Source organism: Styela clava, chromosome 14 (genome assembly GCF_964204865.1).
Source record: "Styela clava chromosome 14, kaStyClav1.hap1.2, whole genome shotgun sequence".
Classification (NCBI taxonomy): domain Eukaryota; kingdom Metazoa; phylum Chordata; class Ascidiacea; order Stolidobranchia; family Styelidae; genus Styela; species Styela clava.
The window spans coordinates 10098309-10123263 of record NC_135263.1 but is presented as its reverse complement, the minus strand read 5'-3'; the positions used below and the strand labels follow the sequence as shown (position 1 = coordinate 10123263).

At 33.3% G+C, this 24955-nt stretch overlaps 1 protein-coding gene across 2 annotated transcripts; it reads right to left on the bottom strand.

Moving 5' to 3' along the window:
• Window positions 1–607: 607 nt before the first annotated feature.
• On the bottom strand, window positions 608–24955 carry LOC120340437 (DENN domain-containing protein 3-like). Of its 2 annotated transcripts, XM_078120333.1 has the most exons (33): window positions 24814–24955; window positions 24576–24675; window positions 21559–21613; window positions 21167–21184; window positions 19739–19860; window positions 19532–19656; window positions 18728–18894; window positions 17834–17942; window positions 17588–17719; window positions 16918–16995; window positions 16257–16397; window positions 15676–15818; window positions 15146–15301; window positions 14552–14648; window positions 13564–13685; window positions 12829–13022; window positions 12318–12404; window positions 11971–12181; window positions 11359–11534; window positions 10492–10643; window positions 9581–9783; window positions 8825–8955; window positions 8131–8238; window positions 7806–7892; window positions 7286–7392; window positions 6731–6809; window positions 6403–6518; window positions 5426–5571; window positions 4727–4869; window positions 3915–4048; window positions 3467–3649; window positions 2706–2824; window positions 608–2221 (listed from the first exon to the last, which is right to left on the bottom strand). In XM_078120333.1, the coding sequence occupies exons 1-33, from the start codon at window positions 24934–24936 to the stop codon at window positions 2164–2166; spliced, it is 4122 nt and encodes a 1373-aa protein (XP_077976459.1). In that variant the 5' UTR covers window positions 24937–24955; the 3' UTR covers window positions 608–2163. The 2 variants fall into 2 exon arrangements, with proteins under 2 accessions (XP_077976459.1, XP_039264626.2); XM_039408692.2 differs by lacking the exon at window positions 21167–21184.

Sequence of the window (24955 nt, the reverse complement as noted above, 5' to 3'; positions counted from 1 at the left end):
ACATTTTACAAGTTTCTTTGAATATGACAAAATTATTTATTGGAGCTTGGAGTTTGTGAAAATAACGCTGTTAATAAAGCTTCTGTTGCATCAATTTTCAAACTCTAGACATTAAGGTGTCCCGGAATGATTTAACACATATTTGGCAACCCTATCAGTAGTACGCCAAAATTTTTGAGTACCCTAGTTACCTTAATTCCACGCATCAAATTTCAAGCAACGACCAAACAATTTTAGTGTTTGAGGCCATTATACTTTTAATTTGTATTAAGTTACCTAATAATGCCATTGAGCTGAAATACCAGATTTTAACTGAATCAAACGTCATAATGCAATAAATATATTCGGAATTTGTAAATCGCAATAGTTGAACAGTTCCTAGTCTTCAAAATCGACTCAATTTGTCAACAAGGTGGCAGTTCCTAGTCTCCAAAATCGACTCAATTTGTCAACAAGGTGGCTGGTTCAAACGTCCTAATGCAATAAATATATTCGGAATTTGTAAATCGCAATAGTTCAACAGTTCTTAGTCTTCAAAATCAACTCAATTTGTCAACAAGGTGGCTACTCTTGACTTGGATAAGAAACTCCACAAACCCAAAACACAAATAGTTCAATTAATTTATTAGTTTGCAACAAGAAAGGACGGAACTACAGTGAAGAAGTTTGCTAGAAGTAAAACAGGATCAGTCAACTACATAGTCAATGCCAACAAATCAATGCAACGAAAATTTCTAAATCTTATATATTATCGTTACAGAATTGAACAAAAATAATTGCATAAACACTTACAGAAAAAAGCAAAATTTATTCCGGCAATGCTAGTGGGAATTTGCAGGATCCTGCATAGTTACTGGATAGGTCAAAGTAATTTGGAAGATATGAAAAATCAAAGCTATCTTGCTAAATATATTGATTCACTGAGAAAGTTGTATTACATTCCAAATTTCGACGACAGTCAGCTGACCACCACGAAAGGAGCAGTTTCTGGAACTATGAAGTACTGACAACACAAACACAGTGGCAAGAAGAAATTTCTACAACACATAAGGCATTAATAATACACACATAAGGTACACATAAGGCACTAATGGTGTCAATAATAACAATCCATTCTGTCAAATTGTTTTCTATATGTCTTGTCATTCATACAAGATATATATATTTTATATTTAAACAAAGTAATTTTTAAATTATAGTGGAAATAAGTTATGTACTTCAAACAGCTTGTTTGGTCTACTGGTACTTGTGCAACAAATCATAAGTCGTACTGGTTTTATTTGAAAAATGGAATGCACAGAATAAAAATGAGGAAATTTACACAATAAAGAATCTGACTAATTTATGAAGTTGCATATCTTACAACAAAGGTTTCTAGGCATATGCCAGTGGCTAAATTAAAAACGGGGTCATTGATTGTTCTAACAAAATATAGTTGTGCATAATAGGTTACAATCAGGATGGCCTAAATAATAATGAAGTTTTCAGATATACTAAAATATGAACTTTTTAACACAGCTCTTATAAGAAATATCAGCAACATTTCATCATGCAGTTAATCAAGACAAATAAAAAAAACTGAGACACCAATGAAAAAAGTACAAGAAAAGTGGGAATTACATATAATTCAATACAATTTTCGAAGGCGTAAAATTATGCAATATGCAAACTTAAGACTATGATTTAGAAGCCTCAGTCAAATTGACATCAAAATAGGATGAACATTGTTTACAGGTAACTTCATTGCTGCAATATGAAAATAAATGAAATTTGTTCAGTAAAACCAACATCACTAATTATTTATAGAAATTTAGATCTAAATCGGCTACACTGAAATTTTAACAAGTGCCAATTACTCAAATTGTAATTTTTTCAGCTTAAAAAAATTGTTTTTAAGATTGACTCTTATAAAAGAGCATGATTTTATACATATTTAAAAAATATTCTGTCAAATTATTATATATTTATATGCAACAATTACAGTTAGATATCAGTGATTAGAATAAGAGATAGTGCAAAGTTTGAAAAAAAAGGAAGATTGCTAACAAAAATCACACAACAATTCAATAAGATTAGAACTATTCACATAATCCCAAAAAGGGAACAACAAGATCAATGAAATTCCATCAGTAAACCAATAGAGAAATAGTTTCAACTCTGATATCATTGTCTCCAAACAACCATTTTACCATCATCGCCACCAGATCCACTGACCATGTATCTGTTAAAAGATGAAAGTTAGGATGCTTACACTTAAAGCACCGGTTCTCAACCACTGCTGGGCCACTAAAACATATTCAAATGGGCCACAAAACTATTGAAGATTGCTAGAGTTATTGATAAATTTAGCTAAATTGATGTCGGTAGTAATGAATTATAATAATGTTTTTGTTAGAGGGTGGCATTCATCATCATTCTAATTATTGAAGTGAATGTGTCTATTTTAGCAGAAACAATTTTTCACTTTTCTTGTAGTTGTTTTTCCCTTGCATGAGAAAGATAATGGGGAATTTTTGTGCAATGAAAATGGGCCACAGAAGAAAAAAGGTTGTGAACTACTGACTTAGAGCATTTAAGCTAGAAATCACCCCTTATACCAATATAACCAGACCAGGAAATTTTTTTATGCAAAAAAACACGCATTGTTGAATCAGTTTGAATTTTTCTCTATACTTTTGTTTACAACTAATCTATAAACTACATACCTGTTTTCAAGTTGGCACATAGATGTAACAGGACCATCGTGAGCTTTCAACGTACTTTCTTGTTTTTGTTCACTAGTGTTATATATCATGATTTCTCCTCTTCCGTTACCTAACCAGAGCTAAGAAAAGTCAACAGAAAAGCAGACTTTATTAACCAGAAAGAGATTGGAAGACTCGTATAATCAAGTAATTTTAATCTGAGCTATGACATCAAACTTTTTATTTGAAAATAAAATTTTGATTCCGATTCTAGTTGCAAATTCAGAGAAAATCGAATTTTAATAGCAAAAAGATTGGCATATGGAGCATCCTTGAATAAACTGTTAAGAAAACTTATCAAACTTGATGCCTTTTTAATTTATGAAAAAAATTTTGATTTTTATTATCATCAATGAAAATACAGAATTTAGACTTTGGAGAATTTAAAATTTTGACATATAGACTCCAGCGACAACGTGCCAAACTTGTACTTCCGACTCAAACTCCATAACCTTGATTCAATCATTTTTAGAATGATACTCTGTTTCGAAAAATATTTTTCCACAATGTTGAACAAATACTATATTTGTATATTTATAATACCATCTTAATACTTTCATATATTCTTGACAAAATTTATGTTTGTTTTGACAATGTTTACCTTCATTTTTGATTTTCCAATCCAAACTATCATTGTAATTTGGAAAAAAATTTCCGGTTCCAATCAATTCACATACTCACAAAATAAAATTCTGAAAAACTCCACAAATATATATAAATACCTTTTTGTTACAATTATTCATGCAAGTGATAGCAAGACCAGCACTCATCATTCCTGATAATTTAGGTTTCAAGACATTTATATCCTTCACTTTACTGAAAGACGTCAATGAAGAAGTACGCCGTGAGCCAAGAGATGATACATCCCACAAATAAATGGCTCCATTTGAATCACCAGCCCATATCTGAAGCAAGTATATGTTAAGGATAATATTCTTTACAAACAAAATTCATTTTATGTTGAAAATAAAGGGATATTTGTGGGCAAGGGTCTGGCGTAATATGGGAACAAAAACGGTGTACCACAATATGAAAAAAATTAACACAATGTGTGAAGACTTGCAAAACCGAATCCAGCATACCCATTAGAACCCCTAATGTTTTGTCTGCATGGATCCTTGTTGAAAGTGGCAAATCATAAAAAAAACTTTGAAGAATGATAAATCTTACTTCATTGTCTTCGTTATATCCCCACGAACAACAGGTTAAATTAGGGTTGAGAGGAACAGCTGAAAATTGACCAAGCTCAAGTCTTTGCAGACGTTTCCCTTCATGGTTACATATGATGATATATTGTGCAGAACCTGGAAATATTTTGAAAAATGAACGTAGGTTGGTTTCAAACATAAATAGATAAAATAAGAGAGTATAAACTAGATTCTCTCGCAATGGTCACACTTAGATCCTAGTAATGGGGGTCCTCGTAGGTCTATTGGTCAGCCCGAACCTATCACACCTTAACAATAGGAAGAAAAATTGAAAAATTTATGACAAAAAAAAGGTACTGGTCCTTGTCAAACTCAGTAGCTTTTTTCATTTGCAGGCTGTTTGTACAGAGTTTAGCACAAGGTTAATAAGGTACCCTTTGGACAATTCATAGATCGCTCGTGTACCCCCAAAATTGCCTTGCATGTTGTGGTTGAACAAAATAAGTCAGGTGAACTGCGAATGTAGACTCGGTAGTTACTGTAATTGTAATTTAAACTTCTACTGGAATGAAAATTTGACTTTCTATAGAGTTGCTAAACTAAGGTCTCCAAATTCTCATTAGTTGATAAAATATTTCAAGACAGATTAGAAGGTATGAAAGGATGAATTTTATACTTAATCTAATATACCCCTTAAAAAGTGAAAAAATGTATCCCTTGGGGGTACATGTACCACAGTTTGGGAACCCCTGGTCTAGCCTAATGTAACACATTAGATTAGTTCCTATTCTTGTTTAGCGATTTTATTTCAAGATTGAAGATAAAAGTACTCACAGCAACACAGATAACTTTTGAATGGAACAAAAGAAGTGAGATTAGATCCATCTGTGAAGGCATTGAACTTATAATGAATCTTAGTTGGTTCAAGAGTCCAAATAATAACTTCTCCAGTTAGAGAAGCACTTGCAACCGAATTGCTGAAAAGAAGAATAGTTGAAAGAGTAATCATTTATGTGCGCGTGATGGTCTTGTGCAGTGTTTTTCACAATGGGCCTCAGGGGAACCAGGCGGTTTTCCGGGAGTCGGGCTATCGCAAGGCAGCAAGAGTTACAATATTAAGTATTCACCAGTTAAATCTAAAATTATAACTTTCATTAATATGACATAAAATATTCTTTGTGGCGTTCATGAACCTTCATGAATTATGCACAATGAATTGTAGCAGGGTGGAACGAATATGGGATGTCTTTGAGTCATTCATCATGAAAGTCTGAGAGGAATTGGCCTAGTGGTTGAAGAGTATTGGACTAACTAGGTTTTCAATTTCATTCAAGTTTCAAGATACTGGGGTCAATCTTATGCCTCACACCAGGTGCAATAAATTACGCAATTGCAAACTAGAAATATTTCTTTAAAAAAGAGTAGCTACTTACATACCAGTGACTGCTTATATACAGCCAGACTCAAGAGTCAGCACTTCATTGTTTTATAGCTATGAAGTAGCTAAAAATAATAATAATATATATGACTTACTCTTCGGTATTTGCGATAGCTTTCACAGGAGCAATATGATCGTTTAGAATCCTCGTTGTTTTCTTTGTAGAAATGGAAAGTATATAAATAGTTGTATCTTCTGATCCCATCCATAATTCTTTGCCTTCTACCACACACAGACAAATCTAAGAATACACAGAGGAAACTCTAATTAAAAGAAAATTAATAATGATACCAGCAAAGAAAATATATTCAATTATAGATGTGTTATGAATCCCTTTTTATATGACGTATTTACATGATGATTGCTCCTAAGAAGGCTCTGCACAAGAAGCCAGTGCTAGGTAAGGAGTTACCAAATCTTTCCCAGTCCGGCATTGCCTACTCAATTTTTTACGCCCTGAGTGAGGTGGTGAGCATTGGATTTGAACTCGACATTGTAATCTGCGATAACATCATAATTAAGTGTAAAGCTTTAACCACTAGGCCACCATGCAACAAAGAATAGCTCAATAGTTGACTGACTTATGTCTGACCTATGTGAAGTTGACGAGCCTTAATAAACGCGAGATGATTAGGAGAGAATTGCTAGACTACTCACAACTCGTAATCGTAAGGTGTTTGATACAATCACTAGTCATTATTCCAGCGGAGTTAAGGGTGATTATGAGTTACCTTCATGTTTTATGAAGTATGAATGATCAGAGCAAATGAATGGTTAGCAATTTATGGTCATGGTTATCCATTTAACTGAACGGTTTCGCCGGTCTCACATATTTTGGAATTTACTAGCACATAATGCATTACACCCCAACACCTAACAACAACTCTTTATAGTATCTCAGTAGATCTTGAAGTTTCAGTGCTTGCCCATAACATTGCTCAAAAATGTGTCACCTTTACTTTTAAGTGAGTGTCTTGTTTCAAGTGATTTTTCATTTAGGAGAATACAGACTCAATACATTTCAGCCTATTCATGTACTGAACAATACAATATACATTTCACAAAACAATACCATGTTTGCATCCCAGTCTTTGATAGGTTGAGGATCGAGAGTCCAACTCGTGGTATCGATGGATCGAACTTGTCCAGAAGCCAGTGCAACCCATACATGAGGTGTTTCGTCAATACCTGTCATATAAAGTGAATATGGGGATTTTGTTGGAACATTGTGAAAAAAAAACGATTTTCTCTGCAACTAATGAAGAAATCAATTTCAAATCTTCAGTCTTAAAAAAAGGAATGGTATAAGCTAGAATGCTATTTCTTAAGTTTTTTTTTTCAAATTTTCTCAGAGCCTTGCGGGGCCTGATATTTTACCTCAAATTTTGTTTGTTACATACCTCCAGATGAGTAGGACATTGCGCAGACTCCAGGCTTCTTACTTGCCTTTGGTGATGGATCCATTCTCATTACTACTTTCTGGAAAAGACAGATGAATAACAGAATAAAATTCTAGATTTTCACTCCTTCTGAAAGTCAAATTATGTGACCTCTGACCTCCACCCAGTGGTCGTAGAGAACAACACCACGCTCCAATTCAATCACAATAAAAACTATTTCTACTGTTTCATATACTGGTACAGTTAATTTTTTTTGTAAGCATCATGACAGCTTTTCCTATGAAAATCGAAAATTTAACAAAGCCCGAAATTCCCGAAATTTGATTGATGGAACATCTACAGACAGTAAAACCTTAAATGACTTTGCCTCTTTTATGGCGTTTTACATATTTGCTATAAATAGGGATTTAGACAAGCATTCACAGATATGAAGAAAACGATTACCACTCTCATCATTGATGAGGTCACAGGAACTTTTTATTACATCATTTCAACATTATAAACTGATAATTTGCCACTTTTGTGATAATTTCTCAATTATAAAAATTAACTCACTTCTTGAGTTTCAAGACTAAACATCTTTAGTTCTCCACTTTGTCTCAGCGATTCAAATCTACAGAGTTTGTTCACCCATTCCAATGCTTTATCTGGTTTCATTAATTCTAGGAAAAAAAAAAATTTGAATATTGCTTTGCTACATTTTGCAACCAGACCATTCAAACTGGGACGTTTTTATCGATATTAAAGCTACAGGAGTCAGAGTAGACATTTAACATTATTAAGAGTCTGAAATCGCAATCTCAGACTTATAGTATCAAAATCAAAAAACTAAAAGAGCATTAAAGTGACTATTCATTTTAACATACAATTAAAGAAGGCTCGCAAACATCAAAATTTTTGTAGACAGAATTTAGTTTTGATAAGGTTGTGAGCTGGATTTGAATTTATAAGAACCAGGAGTTTGTAGTCAGAGTCGTTTTTTCCACTGGCTCTGTTTACATCCCTCCCCCCACATTCCATAATAACAAAAAAAGAAGCAATATATGGCTGAAGCAACATTTGTTTAGCTTCTTACCTTCATCATTTGTGGCAGCATAAAAAGCATCAGCAACGACTACATTTTGTGCCGCAGTATTTAATGTAATGTTGTCATCCCGTTGTTCTGTATTTTAAAAAAACGAAAAAAGATTTTATATACAGGGGGACATGAAAAAAAAAACAGATCCCATAAATTTTTCAATTATTTCTACGAAATTGCAGAAAAAATAAATAAAACACTTGAACTGTTTGTGTATGTTTGGAATGCTTTGCACAAAAGTTGAGTTCTCACTAGAATATATTCCGAATTACCTAGGTTCTGTTATGTCCTATTTGGCAGATTTGAAATAATAAATACAAACCTCTTGATATGCTTTGTCCTGTCTTCATTTCATTAATAAGTGCCAACCATATTCCGCAATTTAATTTCAGACCAATTTTAAAAGGAGCATTACTTTCTGATGGGGTATCTGAAAAAAAAAAACACGACTCTATATTTAATGTTTTTATGAAGATGGGCCATTACAATTATGTTAACAAGTCAGTTATTAATATATCTCAACCAGGTTTGTTTATTTTTATAAGTGTTTGTTCAAGTTTTTTACTTCATTTAATACACACGTGGGGCCAAAATTATATAAGGCATTCATGAACTCCTTTTGCAATTTAAAAAATTTCGCGATCCTGTATTTATGATACTGTCCAGTTCAGTTATAGCTGAATGAACAAAGTACACCATATGCCATAAACACAAAACGAGAATATCGGTCAGAGACTGAAGACTTATCGATCGAAAGTTAGGGGATCCCCAAAACAGCGCTCTTACTCCATACCATAGTGACACCTTGTGTCCCATCACTAAGTAAATAATACCTCGCTAATTATATGACATAATTCATCCAAAATCAATAGGCTTCTGGTCCGACATATTATAGATGCACATGCAAAATCTGGAGCAGATTCAATCTCGCTTTCGTGAGATGTCGCGTGCATCTAACAGACAGACAGATACCTATCAACATACTTACCGATTAAAATCGATAAGTAATAACCTACTTTGATAATGTATGTGCACAGCTACACTGCTTGACAAAAAATTTTTCATTTTTCCTTCTTTGACAGATAAAATCTGATTAAGCAGAATCACCAACTTGCATTCCTCGTTCCCAGCACCAATAAAAATTAACCTGAAAACAATAGGATTTTGAATGTTTAAGCGATTTCATAATAAAAGCTTTTAATCAATGGAGTTCAGATTCGAAGCATAATTCATGGTTTCAAACTCCCTGGTGTCGGGATTTGTTATTTTAAGCTTAGTCATTGTTTGAGTGGTTGAAATTTGAAGTTGGAATTTCGAGTTTGGAGCTGGAATCGAAAATAGCCTCACCCTAAGGTTGAGTGCTGTTTCTCAAAATGAGTCTGAGTCATATTTAAAATGTTCAGAGTTTGGAGTCTTGTGTAAATTTTCACAGAATCCGCATTTCTGGTTTAAACTCCTGTTTTAATCATGAGAACTCTACTGTTCCAATCGAGTTGAATTTTAACCAAACTCTCAACTAGAGGATGTGTTGAGGAGGAAATTTTGACTCGGGACTTCGTAATGCAAAGATTTCAAAATTTTGACTGTGAATCCAACAACTTTCCAGTTCCAACACAAAGTCAACAGACTCCCATTCTATTAACTTACCCCCAACTAAGCGTGTGTCATAGGATAAAGATCAACTGATAATTTCTTAAAAAGTACGCATTCGCAAAGAACGATAATTCGCTCCAATTTTAAAAATATCATAAATTCATACGTGACGAGTATACCTCCTAGTGGTGAGAACAAGTCTTCCATTTCCTTTACTTGATAATTCGATTCCAGATATTTTCAGAATTTTTTCGTCTGGATGGAACGTTAAATACTTATCATTACCTCCATACGCATCAGACATTCTTCTAGTGACCAAATCAGGTTGCAAACGTACCTCAGTGCTCAATTTTTTCATAGTTTTTGTACATTCGTTTTTTAACTGCGATAAAGATGATTAAAAAAAAAGTGAGAAATAAGAGATATTGTGACATCACAGAGACAACATTTGGACCATAGAAGCTCTGTGTTACATGAAAATATTGATATATTTCAGAATGTATTTGTAATAGTAGATTATTCAGTTTACGCAAGTGGTTCTCAATATTCTTTTAGAACTTGTCAAGTCTCGCGGCCCACTTCAAAAATAACTAGCTAACAATAAGCGACAAATAACAGATAGTAAAGCGGAAGTATGTTTTATTCAAAAAACACGTGAAAATACGTGGATGGAACGTAAATATCCAAAATAAAGAAATGTGAATATCCAAAATAAGGCGTGCAAGATCAAATTTCAATTAGCTTCACACCCCCCTCATAAAATTGTCTATGCCCCCCCCCCCCCCCCCCCTGGGTACGATGGGCACGCACCATCAATTGAGAACCACTAGTTCAGGCCATTTCAGCTGGAAGCGAATATTTTTTTAATGCTTATTTACACCATTTGCTCTGAACAAAGCCCTACACAAGCAGTCACTGATATTTAACAATATTCGAGGAGTAAGTACTTCTTGAAAGGACCGGAATTTTATCAGTTCAACACTGCCTGCCCACTTTATTACAATTTGGGTGGATGGGTTTGAATCAGAGGTGTGTAACATGCAATTTCAAAATAGGTGACAAATGAACTTGGCGTTCTCAAATTTATTACCTGTTGCCATGTTTGAAAAAAAGCATTAAAACATTCATGATCAACTTTCTGAGATGCTGAACAATCACAAAGAGCCTCATATAACAAAGATATAACTTTTTCATTGTTTGTTACATCGTTCCTTTCAAGCATGAAAGTGAATGGTTCCACTTCTGTAAAAATAAAATATTGAAGCTTAACAATAATTTATGGGAATTAACGGAAAAGAGGTTTGGACGCTAACATATCTGAAACGAATGACCGGTTAACCATGGCATGGACTGCTAACCGCGCGAGTATCTGTGGTTCGCCATATCATTAGGCCTTTTTATCCTGAATCCTTCTTCCGCTGGGTAAATATAAGAATTCCAGCTTAATAACATCAGGATATGAAAGCAAATCTAGGTATTTATATTGAAGGGCAGAAAGCCACGGACTATTGAAATCGTTCAGACAGATGAAAGTTTGTGACCACTGGACTAAGTAAAGAAATCTAGGAATTTTTAATGTAAGAAAGATAGTATCTTCTTCATAAAATTAATTCCAAAGCAGAGTAAAAAAAAGAGCCTTTTGGACATAAACATTCCTATTTCCTAGAGCTAAAATAAGATTTATTTAAGTTTGTGTTTTCAATCTGACACTTAACTCTAACCATCTGACAGTAAAAGCGAAATAAAGTCTAATAGCCATTTTTATACGAAATTGCTCAAAGTCAGGCTTCGCACACTCACTCAGAAACTAGAGTGATTGATCTCTAATGGAGGTTACAGGGACCGTTAAAATGCGAATAGCTTTTGAGACTGTAAGGAACCATAATGTACAATTGCACGCTAGTAAATGTTGATTAACGTGAGACTCAATGGTACATAAATAAGCATGTCAACTTACCTAAAGGATACAAAGCTACATTATCGTCAGTGAAGTACGATCTCATACTGATCGACATATTAGATTGTGTACGAGTAGCTGCAACTTTACGTGAAGGAACATTTGTGCACAAAGCATTTTGTTGAAGTAATTTGAGCTCATGTTCATTGAGTGTTGAGTGAATTTTCTTCAGTGTTCTGTGTATAAATTAAAGTTTATTCCAGTGTTGGGCAAGGTTTTTAGACCAAAGGCAGAAAATTTTGCCCACCTAGACTGGCGAGCCATGTAGGTGTGACGTAACATGTTTCATTTTATGAAAAATATTCAGTGTTGAAAAGTAATAGTGGAATAAAACAAGCCTAAAGTCAAAACTTTCTTTTAGTTCGATTGTGGTGGGCCAGATTAAATTACCTAACGGATCAGATTTGGCGGGTCAATGCTAAAAAATCGAAATTCAAGGATATACAGAAGTTTATCTTTTGAAGTAATTAAAGAAAAAGTATTTTTTGTGAAAGTCTTATTTTCCACTGCCAGTTCCAAATAATTCATTTTTAATTAATTTTCATTTAATTTACCCAATTTTTCCATAAAGTAGATCAATTCACACTATGAAGACTAAGAAAACATTCTTACGAGTTGGGATAAAATCTTGCATCTTCTTTTGCTGTAGCTTGAAGATCCCGAAAACCAGCAACAAGGTTTTCCGCAGCAAGACTGTAAAATCCACGAAGTAGAAGAAGACCGGCTCGTAAACTCGATCTACGTGATTGTGATATCTTGGTATCAGCGTTCACTTTCTCCAAAACATTACTGATGTTCCCAACACATCGCTGATAGAAATGCTCTGAAAAAAGCGGACATTAGTCAGAATGATTGAAAACAATACTTACACGGATTTAATGTTCCCCCGGGGAAAAATATTTGTTATCAATACATAACACAAATATACTTTTAAGTATATTAAAATATTTTGATCTCACTTGAGTTGAAATTTGTTCCTTGCACAGGGAAACAAGGTATTGTTACACAGATGTCATTTGCTGATGAATTCTCAATTTCAGAAGTTTCTGAAATAAAAAAAATATTGTGATGGCCGGCCTGGGGGTTAGAACACATTGAACATAAATACGATATGTTACCGCCAAAAGGTGAAATTTCATATAGCCTAATGAAAAATTTTTGCAAAATCGGATTTTTGGGCTATTGTAGTTTTGATGGAATAGACTTTCGTATAAAAATATTTTTTTTGAAATGTAATTTGCAGGGAAAGAGTTTTGTGAGACTGGTTTTGTGGTCATGGATGTACCAAGATATACTCAGTATTGAATCTAGCTACGGTAAATAATATACTGAAAATAATATAATAAAATAGTATCTCATATTTACTGAACAGTGAATATTGCTGTGTAGAAACCTAGTCTAGGCATAAAAATTCTATCCCATAAATCCCAATTCTTTAAATCTTGATTGAAACAATAATTTTTACATTACCTGACGAGTATTGTCTTGGTGTTGATCTCTGACCGGTATCATGATCCGCAAAATAATCTGATTGAAGATTTGGATCAGAAAATATATCCTCTGGATCATCAAAGCTTGATTTGTTCTGTATGCTTTCATTCTTATCAATGAGATCCCATTCCCATTCATTAGAATTAGGGGATCCTACTGTATTCATTCGAACCCTAGAGATGTATTACAAAGCATATTATAACGGATTACTTTTTTGAGAAAAAAAAATTACAAAAGTCCATGCTTCAAAAAATTGCTAATTATCCATCTGTAAAAGTAGATATCTAAATACAAGAGCATGATTGCATAAGCCTACTGGGTTAGTGTATATTTACGTTGATGTAATAAGTTATTAGAATTCAATACCCATGTGCAGTACCTCACCCAAGATGGTATGGATTCCTACCTATTACAAGAATGAATCATTCAGAATATCAGGGGTGGACTGCAAGTGTAAATCCAGTGGGAGAAGATTGCTGCATTCTTTGCCACAACAACCTGGTTCTGGTAACCCTTGATCATTTACAGCTTTCTCCGACCAAAGAAAAAACAGAAATTCCCAATCTCCATAAAATTATTCTGACTTCAATCAATTAATGTGAGATGGTCATTCGCCATACAATATGGACAGATTATCAAACTTAGAGTCCCAGAGATAAACATAACGAATCTGCTTTTTTATAAACGTATCAATCAGATACAATCAAGATAAACCTTCTAGTTCCTCTAGAAACTGTTCTTCTCTTTAATCTTGACTGAGCAAGATAACTGAAATCATCTGTACGTTGAGCCAATCTCTGTTTTACGAATCGACGAAACATGTACGACTTTGCAACCTGAAATTAATTATCAAACATTGTATAACAGTAATTTTCAAACTAAGCGTTCATTTTCTAAAAAAATTACTTCTTATCAGTTCGCGTTCTGAACTAACAAAAATGATTGAATTTGTTGAAATCAACATTAGCGAAGTATGGTTGTTTATTTCAACCATTTGGTTATGATGATTTATGTGCACAAAAATGAGCTCAAGTATCGCATTGATTGAATGTGCATAATAAAACTTGTTTCTTGTGGTAATTTGTTTTGAATATATTTCAAAATTTTCTAATCAATCATTTGAATCTCATGCTATGTAAAAAAAAATGTTCAATCTACAGTACTTATATTTGTTTTGAGAAAATTTGCTCAAAGCAAAGTCACACTCACTCTCTCAGAGTGACTCCAAAAACTCATATCTGAGCAAAGTTACAATTCAATCTACAGTACCTATATTCGTTTTGAGAGAATTTACTCAAAGCAAAGTCACACTCACTCTCTCAGAGTGACTCCAAAAACTCATATCTGAGCAAAGTTACAATTCAATCTACAGTACCTATATTCGTTTTGAGAGAATTTACTCAAAGCAAAGTCACACTCACTCTCTCAGAGTGACTCCAAAAACTCATATCTGAGCAAAGTTACAATTCAATCTACAGTACCTATATTCGTTTTGAGAGAATTTACTCAAAGCAAAGTCACACTCACTCTCTCAGAGTGACTCAGAAAACTTCTATCTGAGTAAAGTTACAGGCAACATCCATAAGCTAAGACCTCCTGAAGCAATAAAGACTTATGGTGGTGTATTATACACCAGTAAATTCCGCTTGGTGCAAGAATTAAAGCAATAAAAGTCAATATTATTTGATATAGAAATGCTTACTTTAATATAGAAAGGGGAGTCTGTGTGCGGAATACTTTCTAAAAATTTGTTCAATCTAAATTGTTGATGTTCGTGATCCAGGTATTGCAAAGTAGATCTAAATATATAATTAACATAACAATGCATTATACTCCTTTGTTATAGTCAAAGAACTGATTATTCATGCCATTTTTGTTGAATAAGCGGCCTAGTGATGAGATTGATACACTTAGGTATCTCAGGTTTTAGTCCAATATGGTCGATGATTTATATTATATTAATTTTATGAAATCATATATTGAATATGAAATATATTCTGAATTGGGTCATTTTCAACAAAGAACAAATCAAGAATTCAAAATATTAACTATAAATATTTTTGAGTAGATTCAAATATTCGATTTGTTTTAAACATATATTTTAAGCCTTGCTCAGAGTGAATCCTATGAAAAATCTACTGGTTGATTGATGAATAAAAATCACAGATCTGCAACTCTTCTATATAACCTATTTACCCAATAATGAGAAATGATTTTGAGAACACATCGACAATTGTTTAAATTATCTCGAACAATGAGTAACACAAATAATACAGGTAGGAAAGAAGAAGCATACCCAAATATGTCGACCATAAACTCTGTAAAAATTCCTTGAATGGCTTTGTTGATCGAAGCTTGGAAACGCATGTTCTGTTCTTTCATTTCTTCTAGTGATACAGGACTAACTTCACAAACAGATGAAACAGTGTTATGGAGCTCTAATTCTCCAAGCCTGGGAAAAGTTTACATTTTTTTAAAGTTACAATTTTACAATTTTTTTTTGTATGATGCTTAAATGGGTCTTTTGCTCTAAACAGGGCAATCAATGTAATTTCTAATTCCTGTTGGTGTAGAGGATGCAATGACACAATCATATAACAAATTATGACTCTTCATTTGATGACCAGTTCAAAATATACGATTGATTATCTTGTAAACTTATTGCGATGCAAGATTGTGGCTGGAAAAATTGATATGGAACCAGGTTGTAAGACATGAAAGGTAAGTAACGTGGTTGATATTTTTGTTTCTGACAAAATAAGCTGAACAAAAGTTTTTTTACAGCTGAATGACCATTCAGTATTCAGACCAATTTATGCTTTTTACCTTCGAAGAAGATTCGAAGCTGCCAATTCAGGCATCCGAAGAGCAAATTGTCCCATTAAATCTTCATTACTTTTTGTAGTTGAATGTGAAGTTGTATATATTTTTGCATTGTCAAGATCAACCAGAAAAAGATCATTTTCAATCTAGGAAGATTGTATGGCATTTTTGAACGGATAAACGATACAGGAAATTAGGATTTCTAGTCAGGTGAATTTATCATTGTAATGAAGCGAAGGTAGAAAAACTGGAAACGAAAATGATGTGGTAATTGAATTGAAATTCGTTGCTCGGGCACCCAAGCAGAGCGTGCGGCCGGGTGAGATGACGCCACCCGAACCACGCAGCTTGGCTGCCTCCCAACCGTTTAACAAGCATCAGTTCAAGTCAGAACGTTAGCGGGATAACAAGATTCGAAAAATTTTTGTGATTTACTCCTTCTTGATTTTTTTGCCATTGATCGTGGCTTCAAAAAAAGTAGCGATAAAGGCAAGGAGAAGAGGAAAACAGTGAAAACTACTATAGAGAATGAAAAAAAAAACCTAAAATGAGATAAACAATTTAACAACTTACAAAATGCATACCTTTTCAATTTCTGATTTATGGCTTGAATGACATCCCATCATAAAGATACCGGGACAATCAACAAAACCCATGATTTCAGAAAACAGTATTGATATGTACTGATGATGCCATTCCATTGGACGAATATATGATCGAAAGCACTGGAGAATGATAATGTAAACTATTCATAACGATTATGATTAACAATGCAACAGATGGCGTCAAACAAGCAGGCAGTAAAGTGTTGAAACAAAAAAGTTTGGAAGACATAATACTACAATAGGAGAACAAATGATAACACATCGGACAGATATTCACGGAAGTTACCAAACCATTAAATGAGTTAACATTAGAAATAACAGTACAACATGAGAAAACTCAACTGGTATCTATATGCGACAGATTTTTGTACAAATAGGTCCAATTAAATTAAAGAAGTTGATTATTATAAGTATAGAGTAATTTAAATTTGCTCGCACAAAAGCATCTTACAAGACATATAAAAAAGCTTACATATTTGGACAGATGTACCTATATATTTGAAGTGACTTTTTCTTGCTTAGGCTAAATGGTATTAACACAAGTGATGTAACAATATCACAAGTGAATGATCAATAAGACCTAAGTAAAAAGCCTGGCTCAAACTAGAAAAATCAAAAATAAATTTTATACTCAACTTACTTCCATGACCAAAGGTAGCAATGAATAATCAGAAGAAAAGAAGACAATCCTTTGTTCATGCATAATGCATTCCAATACCTAAAAAATATTGAAATTTATATCACAGACATTCAGCCAGAATTGGTTGTTTTTATTTATATTACAGTGAGATTTCATATCTCTCCATAGTCCGGAGTCGGGACGTAAACAAAAATTCTGAATTTTAGATAACCAGAAGTCAGGATTTCAGACATTCGAATAACGCTAACTAAGCATTCTCAATGGATAATCGAAGGAGACTTTAGTGGTCCGAATCCATATTTTTTTGTGGTCAAAACTTGGTTTTCTGGGGGCCAAGAGCTGGTATCTTAGTTGAAATTTCTAAAATGGTCTCACTGGTCTAAAATTTCCACCGCCCTAATTTTTTAAACAGACTTTGTTTTTATTTCAGTCCATTTACAAAACCTCGAAACAATGGAATTATTATTACTACTATCAAATAATCATTACAATGCATCGATATATATATATTCATAAAATTGTCCCTTAATACTAAGCAATGAAATTAGTAGAAAAAAAATAATGAATAACTTATTGAAGAAAATTGTTTTTTACTGAAATTCAAAGCTGTTACTGATGTACAGTACAGGGTAATAAAATAAACCAATATGAAAGAATGAACAAGACTCACATTGAGTAGTGTTGCGGGATGTTTTTTGAATATAAGGAGCGGTAATCTCAAATCAATGTCAACTATCTGGTCTGTCTTCACTGGATTATCAGGAGGCAAGAGAACAATAGGCAAAGTAACTATATTGAATTTCTGAAGAAAGTATATAAATGATTATTAAATTTTTACAATAACCAAAATAGTTTCTGCCCAAATGAAATTAATAATACAAATATAGAACTTTTTTTCAATCAAATATATACCTACCACTTTAATAAAAGATGGAGGACACACTACCACAGATAAATTTGTTACATATTTTTCCAAAATCTTTCGAAACAAACCATTGTCAGACAGGGATAAATCTTTATAAAAACTGCAAAATAAGTTTAGAATACAGTGATGAATTAACAGTGAATACTTGAAAGCAATATAGAAATAGTACTTCACAAAATTAATAAGCAAGAAGAGCTAAAACTGAGTGCTGCGTAAATTATATTTGAAAAATCAAGTTATGTTCTGAATCATAAAGATGTCATTTTCCTAATTTCATTTGTTTACTCATTATATGCAATGTCATCAAATTACTTAGTAATTATATCAAAAATGACTATATTCCTCAGAAATTGATTGATTCAGACAGAAGCTGATAGAAAAGCAAAGGAGGCTTCAGCCTTCAGATTCTTATTGTGCAGCAGTGCAGACAAAGTCTGTAGTCTGCGTTTTGCATGCTTTTATTAATATTGGAATTGGAGTCGTATTTGCAAATTCCCTGGAGTTCAATTTTCAGACTTTCAATGATGATAATCGAAGTCAAAATTTATGACAGAAACTCAAAAAGCATCAATTTGACAATAGACTTTAAGAATAAAAAACGCTTGCATACGTCAAAGTTTTTGTTATCAAAATCAAACATTTGATTTTCACATAGGCCATTGCTAGAGTCAGTGTAAAAATTTCTTATGACCTGAAGCCGACAACCAGAATCTCAAATTAACATTTTTGTCAACTCTGGAGCCGAAAGTCATCTTTGAAATGCCTTTTTTCCTACACTTATGCATGATACTATTCCCAAATTTTGGAAATTTAGTCATGAAAGTGCGTTATTCATGTGGAAAAGTAGGATACTTCTGTTGTAGTAGACCAACTCTCAATACCCACCAAGATAATGTATCTTTCAAGACAGTGAAATATGGTTTTAAAGAGACGAAGCACACACAGCAGGGAACATAACAAACTTGTACAATGCTAGAACCATCTCCATTTGTTTCAGCGTGACTAGAATGTGATTTCTCTTTTAGCGAAAGATTCCATGTGTTATCCTTCCCCTGGAAATAGTATGATTGAAGAAGAATAAGCAATCAGATGGAAATAGGGATGGGTAGGGATGGCATAGATGAATAGATTAGACTTTGCATTGATCAGATTAGGAATTGCAATCATTTTTTTCAGTTTGGTAAGACACATCGTGCTAGATGATGGGAATATGATCATGATGATCGCGGATTCATAAGTTCTGATCATGTGGGATATAATTATGTGCAAGATGATTACTGGAGGCCTCGCGGTAAGTAGTCTAATCCCACACCCGACATAAAGTGGTAACCGGACAGTATTGATATTTTGAATTGGGATATGAATATTTGAAGCAAGTGAAATAACAGGAACAGAAAATGGTACAGAAATATATAGAATTGTAATTCCTTCAAAATTAGCCTATAATGATAATCTCTCCACGCATCCCTCATTTTTCATACAGACTTTCCAACAATGGGATTTTTAAAATTTTTCAGGTGTGCAAAATCGAGTTTAGTTTAATGCGATAAGAAAACATTTTTTTGTCATTTTCTTTCCATTCAAATAATAGGATTGGTAAACTTAACTAAACATATCATACTGGTGCTATATACTATACTAATTATTAATAAATAGCAATATTTTTAAAAAGTAAAAATAATCATATACCTTGATGGCAAAGTATTGATTGTAGAAAGTAAGAATGGAAGCATAATGTCGATCACCCCCAATATCTGTCAGAACAGTAGAATGAATCCTTGGTTTTGGTTGAGTTGAATAAACTTTTGAGTCTCCTGCAAATAATCATAATTTTTTTATATGGAGTATTAATATACCTTTTGCTTTGAAATTGCACCAAAAATAAGAATTCTTCACCTGGGAGACACAAACTGGGCATATTACTGAGGAAATCTGTTGATACGGGAACTTCTTCATGTTTGTTGGCTTTTTTTCTTAGTTGTCTCACAGACACAGCTCTTTTTAAATGTTTAGCAGGCCTGTAATGACAATAAACGATATTCTATTATCATACAGCGAAAGAGGTGATGCAGCCTTTATCATAAACCAAATCAAAAATACAATCGTGTAGATCAGGGGTCACCAACGTGTTGCCCGCGGGCACCAAGTCGCCCGCGAAGACCATACGTGTCGCCCGCAGGTCTGTTCCAAACTAAGCCTAATAACGGCGCTAATAACTATCCAGTATGACCAGTAATTATCAATATTTGAAGCTTAATCGAGCAAACTGACTTTTTAGAAGTGTACATTGAACTGGTAGCCCGCAGCTTGATCTGTACCCAGAAAGTAGCCCTCCGCCTCGAAAAGGTTGGTGACCCCTGGTGTAGATACAAACAGATGGGATAGGATTTTCTTAATTTAATCCTGCGGGGAGCGAAAAGAGGATAAGACAGCTTAATCATTTGGTTACCCAACCATGTCGGGTACGGCTATAGTCGACCTGTTATTTGTTTCAGATGCATTAGATAAATATAAAATTTGGGGTTTTCAAATTAGGAAGTCCTTTTAAAATCATATTCGGCAAATTAGGAAAACCTAACAAGCTGTGAAGCATAACTTCGGAATTTAAATTTAAATGAAATTAACTAAGTTTGCGAAGAATTTGATGTCTTCTACTAACTACGATATTTAAAAAAACTTAGGTTAGAAAGAATCCTTCAACACAGTCCCAGCAAGAGGTCCCATTATTGTCAAAGTCAAATCAAGAAACAAATTTTAAAGAGAGTTATTCGCAAAAGGTTTGCAGGTTTTTTATTATACCAGAATCCCAATTAACAGCACAAATTATAAAACTACAAAATTATCTAAATTTACAGTAATTAGTATTCTTAATACTAAAATGGAGAATAGGCCATAAATAAAAACTGATTAAAATAAAATGAATGACTATATTTGAAATTTTCATTGTAGCAGGACTTTATATGTTATTCCCGTAATTTAGGATGTATTCTGGGCCGTCTGGCACTAATAAAAAAAATTCAACAACATTCATTTAATTCTAGGATGTGAACATTTTTCAAATAGAATCGGAAACAAACATGACACCTTCATAATATAAATATTTTTGGCATATATTTGCGCCATACAAACCTATGTGACACAAGGATGAACAATAGGGAATAGCATGTGACTCAATAAACATTCCCACATGTTTGGAAATATGTTAGACCTATTCAACCAGGATATACCGGAAATGAAAACAATGCAAAACACACGCTATTCAATAAAAAACTAGGCAGCACTGCAATTTACAAGCAACGAATACCACAATGCTACAATACATACCAAAATCTAAAACGAGAGCTGAAATATTTTGATCAAAAATAATTTAAGAAAATTTACTCAAAGATTGATCTCTGATCGAAGTCAGGGACGACCACTAAAATGTAAGAGCTACTGAGAATATAAGAAATTATAGTGTAGATGTAGAATATAAAAAATATAAACAAAGCATGGCATAATGATATCAATTGTTCGTTCATAATTAATTACCTTTGATATATTCGATTCAATATAATCTCAGGAAAAAACAGAAATTTCCATGGCCCAATATATAAAAAAAAATGGAAAAAATTTTACTTAAAAAAAAGTTCAATAAAATATTTAAAAAATCAATAATAAGATCTTTTTTTTGCACTCAAACTATAAAATTTTTAAAAATATAAGTTTGATCGTACTCAGGTTTGTTTGGTTTCTTTGGGATCTTCAACGATAACTTCCAAGAACTACTTTCTGAAAATGAAAGAAAAAATTAAAATATTTCAGTTTGTCAGGAATAAAACTTATGTAGATATTCTTCGAAAATATAAACCTAGGTTCATTTAGACCGGTGGTTTCCAACCTGGGGGTCATGGCATACAGCACATTTCAGGGGCTCGCAGAACAAGATAATTTTACGTACGAATTTTTTCTGAAAAATTCATTCCAATCAGTGGTGGAAAAAATAGATTTGTTCATAAGTGTAAAATTAAAAACAAAAAACAATGGTAACCAATATTTAAAGATTCAGGTTAATCAATACCAAAATCAAACAACGGTCTCCCACTTCAGAACACTTTCACCACCATGACATCTTAGTTGTTAACAGCACGCATTTTAATTTCGCTTTCTGTGGTTCCCTACCCTTTTTTTATTAAATATTCCCCTTTACCAATGTGAAGTGCTTACTATAGGTATATACCAAAAAATTCTTCCCTTAGAACGGCTATTTCTCCCTTGGCAGAATTCTACCCCGGTTGGGAAGCATTGCCTTAAGTGTTGCGTGTAAATTGCGCAATTGTGAGGACTCTCGTGTTCATCTTCTAATACAGGGTTTCCCAACCCGAGTCCGCGGTCTCAAATGAGTCCACGAAGCGTTTAAATGAGTCCGCAACGAACCAGAAATTCACTGCGGGCTGCAAAAGTTTTTGCAAATCTTAACTATCAGCCATGTTACGATTTACGTTAGAATTTACATAAAACATAAAAGACAAGTTTATTCACAAAACATTATTAGAGTCAATAACTACTGGTTAATGAGTAGGACCAGGCATATATTCGAATATTCAACTATTAGAATACCAATTTACTAATCGAAAATTTGGTAACAGGTGACGAAGACATCTTCCGACGAAAACACGAGTCTGCATACGCTTCGATAGAGTTCGCGAGTTCAAACAACGAGGAATGATTTTATTTTTGGTAGGTGTCAATGGTGGCAACCCAGATTTTGCGGCGATACAAAATACTAAAAATAAAACGGATAACACCATAGGTTTTGTTTTATGATAGTCCGCAACCGATTGGAAACGTTTTTTTGACATTGCAAATCGCAAAATTTCGGGTGCTACCGTGGTATAGCCCACGCACCAGGGCATTTTTCCTTAGGATTCTTTGCCTTAGTCTCCACATTGGTACGTACAGTACCGGAGCGCCGCAAGTGTTGTACGAACAGCTCAGATTTGTCGAATTCACGGAAATATGAATTAAAACAAAATATAATCGGGCACTTTACCATATTAATATTTTCTGAGTAGTATTGCTTTTATTTCGTCAACACAATTGCAGATTAAAATCATCACAATTAACCTAATAGTAAAGCAAGGCGATGAATATGTATTTTTGATTTACTAATACACTTTAAATATATTTTTAACAAGTGCTAAATCAAGTTGTACTTTCTGGAACTTTACAGCAGAAAGTAGAATTTTTCTAACGACGATAACAAATTCGCAAGATCGCAAAAAATATGTATCAAAACTAAATATAATCGGGCAATATATTCTCACTCCATTATGTTCGCAGATTGCCGTGGCATTTTAAAGAAGTAATGCTTTCATCTTGTTGTAAGTCGACGCAACCGCGAGTTACCATGAACACAATAAATTAAAATATAAAGACATTTTAAATTCTCGTCGTTGTCATGGACTGAATATTGTGCGACAGAAATGGTCAATATATATACACTAAAAAAGTCGGCTCTTTTAACGAACGCGTAACTGCGGCGAATTTTCGATTTTGAAATTTTAATGTTGTGTTCGGTTTTATTGCTTCTTCACACAGAGTACTTTTGCAATAAACGCTCCTTGAGTCCGCAAAGGTTTTCGCCGGTAAGAAAACATTCCGCGACCAAGAAAGGTTGGGAAACGCTGTTCTAATACAATTCAATTGTTAATCTGAAAATTTAAAGTCTACAGAAGGCAAACTTTCTATGAAATGAGTCGAATGAAAGTACGAGTCATGCATTTTGACTCCTGTAATTCTTTGGTCGAAAGCTAATCCACCAAAAAATACGACCCCAGTAAATCAATTAAAAAAATTAGATCTAGAAAATCGGCTCTATAGCCAGGAAATACTGTGCTCATTCAATAGTAGTGATAGGGCGCTTAAGGACAGTTATAAAAAATCCAATTTTATGGATAACAGGAAAATAAATAATTGATTCAAGATACCTATTTTGCAGAAAACGCGCAAAGTTTAATATTCTTTTTTGTAGAACCAACTAGTTTTAATTTAAACTCATATATATATTTAAAAGAGTCACGGAATATTAGAACATATCCAAAGGAAGTCGGAAGGAAATATGGTTTGGGAACCACTGCTTTAGACTATGGCAATTATAACAAACTGTACACAATAGTCATGTTCTGTACTTCTGTTATATTGTAATTTGTTTATTAAGTCAATACATATTGAACAAAAATAGCTAAATTAAAATTTGAACCAAGATTAGCTGAAATCGAATCATTTACATTTTACATATATTCTGTAATACAGGGTAATCATAAAATCTTGTTACGATTACACAATTTCGTTACAAAGTCAGTTCGCAATAATCTTAACCAGGTTTGTTTAATTCTAATCACTGTTTATTAGTACAGTTTTTTTATTATTTATATAATACAATTTATATTCCCACCATTAGCTGCACAAAGCAGATCATTATTGATAGTGATTGAATTTGCCTATGTGAATAAATATTTTATGTCTATTCATCGGCTACAAAATGTTTATAATGATACAATTTTGAATGAAAATATTCAATTTGTTCTTGAAATCATCTATATTAATTATATCGCATATAATTAACTATGAATCAATTAAAATATTTAATTAGTTTTGGACATTCCTTTTTCAAACCATTGCCACATCAAATAAGGATAGAGATAAAAAAGATAGCGAAAGAGTTTACTACCACATACAGAAACCAACAAACCTCCAGTGGCATCTTGGGGTCCTGATAAGATGTCAAGTAAATGACCTTGAAAATGAGTTTCAAATAAAGACAATTCTTCAGCAGAGCCTTCTGTGGACCTCTAGATATGAAACAATAGATATTATGGATGTTATTAAAATTTTTGAGTCAATATAAACTCATTCGAGACCCATAAAAGTGCACCTACACCTTCTTGAAAATGAGAACTTATAAGCGATTTCAAAAATCATTAACATACATTCATATTCCTGACATGTAGCCCAGTTTCTTCATCCATTCCCACAACTACAGCAACTTCAAGCAGTCGATCTTGCAATCCAAGAGACGACAGGCCAGGCTGTTGTGAACTACGAGAAGCCATGACAACTTTCTATTTTTTA

What these genes read in the sequence shown, in the direction of transcription:
- LOC120340437 (XM_078120333.1), bottom strand. Translation starts at nt 24,936, where the DNA reads ATGGCTTCTCGTAGTTCACAACAGCCTGGCCTGTCGTCTCTTGGATTG. An exon ending in TTGAAAGATACATTATCTTG is followed by an intron (nt 17,943 to 18,727) that starts GTGGGTATTGAG and finishes CTTATTTTGCAG; the next exon opens with TTTTTATAAAGATTTATCCC. An exon ending in GTTTCTAGAGGAACTAGAAG is followed by an intron (nt 13,023 to 13,563) that starts GTTTATCTTGAT and finishes ATACATCTCTAG; the next exon opens with GGTTCGAATGAATACAGTAG.